At 42.6% G+C, this 9,002-nt stretch overlaps 1 protein-coding gene across 1 annotated transcript; it reads right to left on the bottom strand.

Moving 5' to 3' along the window:
• Positions 1-6,297: 6,297 nt before the first annotated feature.
• Positions 6,298-8,754, bottom strand: PHLDA1 (pleckstrin homology like domain family A member 1). The gene is made up of 2 exons (XM_063075384.1): positions 7,577-8,754; positions 6,298-7,176 (listed from the first exon to the last, which is right to left on the bottom strand). The coding sequence occupies exon 1, from the start codon at positions 8,752-8,754 to the stop codon at positions 7,603-7,605; it is 1,152 nt and encodes a 383-aa protein (XP_062931454.1). The 3' UTR covers positions 6,298-7,176; positions 7,577-7,602.
• Positions 8,755-9,002: the final 248 nt, after the last annotated feature.

The following is a 9,002-nucleotide window of genomic DNA, read 5'->3' as shown; positions in this document are numbered from 1 at the left end:
TGTCAATATTTCTGGACAGTTGCAGTGTCGTGTTCATACGATTCCTTCCACTTTAACATAAATATAAATTTGGCTCAAATTCTACAAACAACTAGGAATTACTTGATGCTCTATTTTTAGTTGCAACAATATCCTTTTTCTTAAAACCAAATTATTTAGATTGGAATACACATATGTGTATGAATATATAATATCTAATTCCTCTTAAAATGGTATCCAGATAATAATTGTGTTCTTATTTACATAACGCTTTATTGTAAGTAAAGTGGGTAACTGGTGGCTCTGGGACTTGAACTCATGTAGATTTCACTGCCACTTCATAGTAATGTTCATAATAACTCCCCACGGGCAGGGCTGTTATTCCCACTTACAAATGGGCAGACAAAGGCTCAGAGAGATTAAGTGAGCTGCCTAATGTCACAACACTAAGCAGAGTCAGTACTAGAATCCCAGTCCATGCTCTTTTCAATATGACGTAAACCTAAGATATTTACTGCAGCAGTATTGATAACAGCATAAAAACAGAAACTCACTAGACGGAAATAGGCAAATGAATAAAACAATACATCAGCTCAATGGGACGTTACACTGTCATTAAGATTATGACTTTAAACAATAATAATGAGAATGACAGCTACTATTTATTGAATGCTTACTATGCAACAGCCCTTTATGTCGATTATCTAATTTTGGTTTCACAACTCCATTAGACAGATACTAGCATTGTGTGCCATGAAACTGAGGCTAAAATAAGCTAAATCACTTGTCCAAGGAAACCCAGCTAATAAGAACAAAACTATCTGCCTATAAAGCCTTGGCATGATTAATATTTTAGGCTGTATAATTCTTGTGTGTCATGGAGGCTCTCCTGAGCATTGTAGGATATTTAGCAACATCTCTGGCCTCTACCCACCAGCTGTGAAAACTCTGTATCAAGGAGTAACAGAGTAGACCTTTGTCTCCAAAAATGTCTCCAAACATCACCAAATGTCTTCTGGGGGAAAAATTTTGTGCAGGTTGAGAGCCACCATTCCAAAGCCTAGGCTAAACCATTATGCTATATGCTCCCATCTCAATACCACCAGCCTTCCTACAGAACCTTCACACAGAAACCTGTCTACAACCATATATCTCATGTAGACAAGACCTCCTGTATCTCAGGGAATCCAGACAGGATTTGATTGCGGGAGGTTGGAAGAAGGGAAGGGGCGCCCACCCCCAAGTGTTCTTGAGAACCTCACCAGTGAGGGCATAAGGGAAACAGGACTGTGCAGAGGGAGAGTTGAACTACAATGCCAACTCATTGTTGAGAGAGGCCTCAGCCAATTCCACAGGGAGCTCTGGAGCTGGGATGGAGCTTTACAGTTGTCCTAATTCAAGACAACAGGGCCTGGCCTTTATCCATTCCCCACAGACCAATCACTGGATGTGGGCTACTCCAAGGATGGGGTGTGTTTGATGGCAAGATGGTTCTGACTGAGGACAATTTCAGGTGAAGGACTCGCTGAGAGGATGACAGCCACCAACACTCTCATATCTGGAGACTGAGTACCCTCTCCACCCTGAAGTAGCAATCTGGGCAGAGCACTGCAGCTACACATGAGTATTTTGATTGTATTATTGTAAATAACTTAAAATACATGAGCATGTGGACCAAGACTGGAAAGTAATAAGCAAATGAAAATAGTCATTAAAGTGGTAACACTATAAGTAATGTATTTTTCTCTTCTTTCAAAGTTGAATACAAGGATGTTGTCATCATACTGTTCTTACCATTTAAAAAGAAGTGCTGAGATGTTAGCTTCAATTCATAGCTTCAAAATGCCGTATGTTATATATTCATACGGCTACAATGATTCCAAGCCTATTTATCTGTCCTAAAATGCAGGGAGCTTCCTTTCATAGCAATGCTGGCCACTGTTCTAAGCACTTTTATGTGTACTAACTTATTAAATCTCCTCAATAATCCTAAGATAAGTACCTTTATTAACTCCATTTTATAAAGAAGTGGAGTTTCCAAGAATTTAAGTAAATCAAGATCTACACAGCTAATAAGTGGTAGAACTGGGACTTGGACCCATGTGCTAATGACTCTCAAATTCTGATTGTTACCAACCCTGTTTTACCACCTGCTATATACAATTATTTCACGCAATATTCTGAACTCCCCACACAACAGCAGTACTTTATCTTCTTAGATTTCATTTCTTCTTTAAAATAGGAAATTTGAAGACAATTTTTTAATCCCCTGCATAGTCTTACATTAACAGCTTTATTACTCTTTTTTTTAAAAGTCTTTTGAGATTTAAAGGTTTTTAGATGTCAGTGGAGATTATAAGAATAAAGTTATGCTATTTTTCTTTAAAGAATCAAATCCCTCTTCTGCTTTCAAAACAAAACAGAAAGCTTTATAAATACCTATTTGAAGATGATTCTCTTAGAGTCAAGGCTTTACCCTCCCAAGAGACCTAAGAGGACTAGACTCTCTCTCTCTCTCTCTCTCTCTCTCTCTCTCTCTTTCTCTCTCTCTCTCTCTCTCTCGGACTCAAGAGGGCATTGCCTTCAAGCTAATTCACTAGGGACCATTTCTCATCCTACTGGGATCTTTGGAAAATTCAACTCAAATTCATGAGCATTCTGAAAGCTAATTATTTCACCAAAATATCTCAGTGAATTTCTATATTCAAAATTCCCAGTCAATTTTTTTAAATGAATTTCCAACCTCAAAAATGATGTTTTTTCTTCCCAGAATGGTTACGGCCTTTTCAACAGCTAAACCCTTTAGAATCTTTTTCCCACAGAAACACATGGTGTATTCATAGTGCCCAGTGAATGAGGCCTTCAGAAGGTCTGCAGGTGGGTCATCTCAATAAATACTTTATTTGAAATGGAATGCATTTTGAAAATATGAAAAATAAATCACATCTCTCCAAAGACATTTAGGAGACATATTTACACAAATTCTGACCACACTATTAAGTTCATGAATGTGATATTTTGGAAAGCACTTGGTATATGGTGATGCTTGCTTTCCAGAAGCTGGCATTTGCACATTCTGAGACTTTAAGCAGAAGGCTAACCTCGGAATGTAGCAGACAATAGCTGTATCCTTCTTCCCAAAATACAGCGATCTGGAAGGATTACCTGTTGTTAAAACCTGCTTCCCCACTGCTCAGCCAATCACCAGCACCCTAGCTGCAGAGCATCGGGGAACAGGTCTCACCAGCTTTCATGAAGATGCTTCTGGTCCTGCTTCCTTCATTGAACAGTGACACCCTTTCTAAAAAAACTCTGTTGGATCCCATACTCCATTTGGCAAATGCCCTGCCAAAAAAGTTACAGATGACGTGTAAATCTGGATTAGCTGCTCAACACTGCAGATCAAAAAATTATCCTTCACAACTGTGTCAAGAATTTAGAAAGTATTTCTTAAAAACTCACCCAACACACTTCCATAATTAATATATCTTAGGTTGCTTTAGGTAAAATAGATGTATTTCTCTTGAAAGAATCACTGACGGATTCAATATCAAGATCTATAATCCACACTTAAAATCTATTCTGCTAAGGATATTTTACTGGTAAAGCAAAACCTAAATAGTTTGATACTTACAAAATAAGAAAAAATCAAATGCTCACAGGCCTGTCGTCATCCCACAGAGCTCTACGTTCTGTAGGATTGCTCCAGGTTTACTCAAGCCTTTGACCCCTCTTCCACAACTGCTACTGAACAAGATAACGTTAACACTTGGAGCAAAGCTAAAACCACATCACTTTATCTGGAACAGAAAACAAGTGATGTGTTTGAACTCACAGATGGGCAGCAAACTTGTTTAGTGTCAAGATTTAAAATCAGGGCTCTACAAGAGAAATACAAAGTGTTTGGTATATGAGAGCAGAAAAAAGTTAAAACAGGCATTTCAGCTTAACCCAGACTTCCTAACAATGAGGGAAACTCCTTTAAGCAACGAATAGGGTTTTGGTGGGTTTTTTTTTTTTTTCTTTAACCATCACAAGAAAAAAAAAATTGAAGTAAAATTATAAAGTTGGTTTGATTTCTACATGATTAAAGAATCCCAGCTTGTTCAATGAGGAAAATGTTCATTTTAAAAGGGTCCCTTACAGCCATTTACTCTCTGACCTTAGCACTCCCTATAGGGCAAATGCAGATCTGAGTGGATTTATGCTAAGAAAGAACATTTAAGGGCCCTCATCTTGATGTTCAGCCCGTCCCAGAATTAGTCTGGGAACAGGAGAGCAAGGAAAGGAAGCACTCAGAGAGGCAAGAGAAACCACTTCCTGGGTGCTGGGGAGTTACACATATTTCCTTCTTTCATTCATTTGCCCCAGCAAATAATTATGGAGTTCACTGTGCTCAAGGCTTGGTGCCAACACAGTTCAAGGACAAAAGTTCAGTTTCCAAACGGGATGTTGCTTTTAATTTTCCAGCTTTTTACAGTTTATGTTTATTTAAGGGATGGCTTTTCTATTGGGCCGGCCCTTTTGCTTTTCTTTTTCTTGGGGTGAAAGAAGTACTTTTACCTTTTCCCATAAAGTTGACTTCTAAGGCCTCATAATTCCTTAGGAGGTTTGCATCATTTTCTTGCAAGTAGAATAGAGACACTGAAACACTAATTGATGTACATTTGTATTTTGTTTTGTTTTGTTTTGTTGAGCATGCTTATTTGTTTGCTCTGGAGAAATTATTAAACCATAATAATTTCAAAGTGTTAAAAAAAGAAATCCCACTTTTCTTCTTTCTAGCTTCCAAGATGTCACAGTTAAATGCTAAGAGGGGTTCAGACTAGACAGCCATAAAGAGGGTCCACTCAACATAAATATCACAGCAGACCAAGGAGCACGGGCTAAGGAGAGACAAGAAACTATAATTCTGGTGGCCCCATTAAGAACCAGGGTCATTGTGGGAAAAAAAATAATAAATACATCAGCCAAGAGGGAGCCTGGGCATATTTTTTTCTAACAATGAGATTACCTTGTCCTATATGTAAGCTAATAACACACAAATGCCTGTTAAAAAATCTATATGAAGGCTGGCCAATTAGCTCAGTTGGTTAGAGCATGGTGTTAAAACAAGGCCAAGTGTTCAGATCCTTGTACCGGCTAGCCAACAAAAACAAAAATAAAAACAAAACAAAAACTACATGAATCTTCTTTTTAAAAATATCTGGTATGAATTTTATTTTTTCACAGCACCAGAATTTAAAAGAAAAACCCTCCATTTAGAAAAAGCTGTGTTTAATTGGGGTTATTATGATCTGCATGTATTAAAACTACAGTACTATGGGGCATTCCCTAAAGAGTACAGCAGTAGTTCTAAAGAAGCCAAATCAAACTTGACTTAAGAAATGTTTAGGTCTGGCTCCTTGAACTGTCATATACCTATTAATGTATGAGTTTTTTAAATCTTGGCAGCATATTTTCACAACTGCAACCTAAACAGCCACTGGAAGTGGAAGTCTACTTAAGTTTTGCCTGCCATTTGCTTAAGTTTTAATTTTCCCTGCAACTTTTTGGATAACGGTTATTATGATCATATTGCTCTAAAAAGTAATTTGACCTTGAAACATCTTTCTAGATAGAAAAATAAAGACATCTCTAGCATGCAATTCTATTTTCATTTCTTGACTATATAACTTAGCAGTGGGGTCTAATACTGGCCATTCCAATTTGAATGCTGGAAAAATACTGACCAAGACTTTGTGAAAAAGATAATGAAAAACAGAGACCCATTAGTAAAGCCATGCAGATAGGATAGGAAGTGATTTTCAGTCCCAAGAGGATTTGGTATTTATGGCTCTTTTTAAACATAAGTAGCATCTGCCTTTGTGGATTTTGACCATCCTTTTGATTTAACACAGAAGAGGGTTTGTTCTACCTTTAAAAGCACATCCTCTTTTTTCCTCCAAAGACTCCCAAACAAGTGGCTGCTAAAACAAAACTGGGGTTGTTTTCTTAGTGAAAATCTAGTGTTTATCCAGTCCTCTCCTTTTTCAATTTCCGAATTTAGCAAAACTAACAATAAAACATAAAACTCTCAAATTTCTCATAGAGCAATAAAAAGCAAAACAGTTGATTTCTCTGATCAACATTTTCAGTATGAAAACAAAGTTATGACTCCTAGTCCTTTGAAATATTTACAAGTTGTATTTTAAACTATGAGATTCTTCAGTGTGCTTCTAGAACATGGTAAAAGGATAAGAAAATATGGTTCAATCAAGTGTGCAAAGCTCTTGAAGAAGGGTACTCTAGTCTGACAGGGACATAAATACTCTCTCAAACAAGTTGAATGATTCTATTTTCCCCCATGACATTTTTGAAATGAAACATCTAATGCATTGATATTCATAAATCACAGTCAAAATAACTCTTCTCCTTATTAAACTTTCACACAGATGATACAAGCAAGGCTTTTCTCACGGTAGACCAAGCCCTATCACATATTCTAGATTTGATCATCCTGCCATCAGCTGGGTTATGTTTTAAATACTTTGAAATCAAATAGCATTACTACTGATTTCCTTTTAGAAAAGCAGTATCGAGCATTAGATTTTCATAATTACACAAGTCTGAACAACTTTTAGCTTTTTAAAACTTCTACACAAACTATACGTCTAAGGAAAAAACCTCAAAAAAAAAAAATATATCAGAGTTTAATTTCAACCACCTGGCATAACAATGAACGTGTGAGACCTTCTGAAAATGCCCTAGCAATAATGAATGGATTCTTAATATTTTCCCCTCCACCACCCTTTTTTTCTTCTTTTCCAAGATTAGGTCTTACTAGGAAATAGGTTTTTGAAAATAAAGTTTCCTTTTTGGAAAATGGCCTACATTCAGAAATGTCTTAGAACAAGCATAAAAAAAAAAAAACTAATAAATAATCATAAATCAAAATACATTAAAATAAAATTACAATATATCGTCCCTTCTAGAAGGTCCATCAAACTAGAAGATCGTTTCAAAGGTTCATAAATAAAGTCTTCCTTTTCTTGCATCGTGATGATGAGTATGCAGAAAACTAAGAGGAATCGCAAGTTATCAGTCGGGTGATGTCCAAACTATTTGATCTGGGGTGGGGCGGGGAGATTGTTTTCTCTTTGATCCAAGTGAAGATAATAGAAATGCGCTCGTCCCACTTCCTCAAGTCCTCAAAACCTGGAAAGAAATGACACCGAATGAAGTAGGTGGCTCAGAATCCTCCAAGATCCAGTTCTCTTCGGGCCAGTCTGGCAGAAAAAGCGTGCTCAGAAAGACACCTGGGTCGCTCCCTCAAGTGCCCAGACCACAAGTGGTGCAGAGGTGCGCACCACTGAACACAGTTGGTCAGGGTGGGCGGAAAGGCTGTCCAGGAGGCCTCCTTGCCCGGCCAAAGTTACCCCCACCCTCTCTGCCCAGCCTCTCCTGACTCCAACTTGCTTCTCTCCTTTCCACCTTTCCAGAAATTTGGAATGATTTTTCATTTCCCCACACAAAAGCCGAACCCGTGAACAAGCTTCCTACTCCTCCCAGCACCCCGCGACCCACTCCTCGGGAGCCCGAGTTGCCGGGACCTTACCTTCTGTGGCCCGGGTGCTGCCCCCTTCAGGCAGAGTTGGAGGTGCTGCGGAGAAGCCTGTGGCCGTGCGGCTGCGAGAGTGGTTGTTGGTGCGGATGCGATGGCGGGTGAGGGTGAGGATGAGGATGTGGGTGAGGGTGTGGGTGAGGGTGCGGATGCTGGTGCAGATAGGGGCTGAGCTGCTGGGACTGAGGCTTGGGTTGGGGCTGAGGCTGGGGCTGGGTTTGGGGCTGGGGCTGGGGCTGGAGCTGCGGCTGCGGGGGCTGCTGTTGGACGAGGTGCTGCTGCTTCTGCCGCGTGGACTTGACCGCCAGGATGGCCTGACGATTCTTGTACTGCACCATCTGCAACGTGATCTCGGCGTTCCAGCCCTGGTCCTGTGGGCACCGAAAGTCGATCTCCTTGCCCTCGGCCATCACCACAGTGAAGTACATATATTTGCCCTTGCGCTCCACGCAGTCCACAGTCTTCATGTTGGAAAAGTGCAATTCCTTGAGCTTGACCGGCGGCTCGAAGCCGGCGACAGCGGGGCCGCCGGGTTGGGACGGCTCGGCCGGCCCCTGCCCGGGCTGTTGCTGTTGCTGCTGCTGTTGCTGCTGATGCTGCTGCTGGTGTTGCAGCTGCTTGGGCGGGATGAGCAACAGCCCCTCCTCAGTGAGGATGCAGCACTTTTTCTTCCAGAGCTGTAGCAACCCGTCGCTGCGCTTCTCCAGCACGCCCTCCTTCAGCGCCTTACAGCCCCTGCTCTCCAGCATCCTCCCGGCATAGGGGGGGCCGCCGCTTGGCTCGGCCTCTGCGCTTCCAGCTGCCCGGGCTGGGGGCAGCAGCAGCAGCCGCGCGCCGTCCTCGCCCCAGCGGCACCCGCGGCCGCCTGCCCGAAGCGCGCTAAGGAGGCTAACACGCAGCAGGCAGAGCGGCGGTGGTGGCCCTGGGTCCGGGCAGAGGGGCAGCCGCGTCCTGATGCGCCACAAGGTCCCGGAGCTGCAAGCCGCCGGGCCTCTGCTGTCGTCTTGCGAGCGCTCACTGAAGGGCACTGGTCGGGCCCCCTCGCGGCGCTTTTGAATGGGCCATCCTCCCCACCCCCAAGTGACACCCAGCGGAAAAGGCGGCTCCTGGCGCCCGCACCGCGGAGGAAAGCCCAGCTCTGAGAGGCGCTCGGCTGCCGGCGCACGCCTCATTAACTTGGGGCTTTTCCAAAGCCCGCCGCGTCCACGCCCCCCGCGTCCCTTGCCCCGCCTCTCGCCGCCCACTTGCTTCCGCGCTCCTTCCCCGGGAAGGCGGCGGGACCCAAGCCCCGGAAACTCCTCTCCTCCACCCAGGGCGATCTCCGAGGATGCCCCAGCTACCGGGCGACGAATGCGGACGCGCAGAGGGCGCTGAGAGGCCATCCGCGCCGTCCCGCCTCTCCCTGGTCCGCGGGGCTCTC

Source organism: Cynocephalus volans, chromosome 12 (assembly GCF_027409185.1).
Source record: "Cynocephalus volans isolate mCynVol1 chromosome 12, mCynVol1.pri, whole genome shotgun sequence".
NCBI lineage: Eukaryota > Metazoa > Chordata > Mammalia > Dermoptera > Cynocephalidae > Cynocephalus > Cynocephalus volans.
Note: the sequence above shows the minus strand (reverse complement) of the source record. Positions and strands in the feature narration are given on the sequence as shown.

What these genes read in the sequence shown, in the direction of transcription:
- PHLDA1 (XM_063075384.1), bottom strand. Translation starts at nt 8,754, where the DNA reads ATGAGGCGTGCGCCGGCAGCCGAGCGCCTCTCAGAGCTGGGCTTTCCT.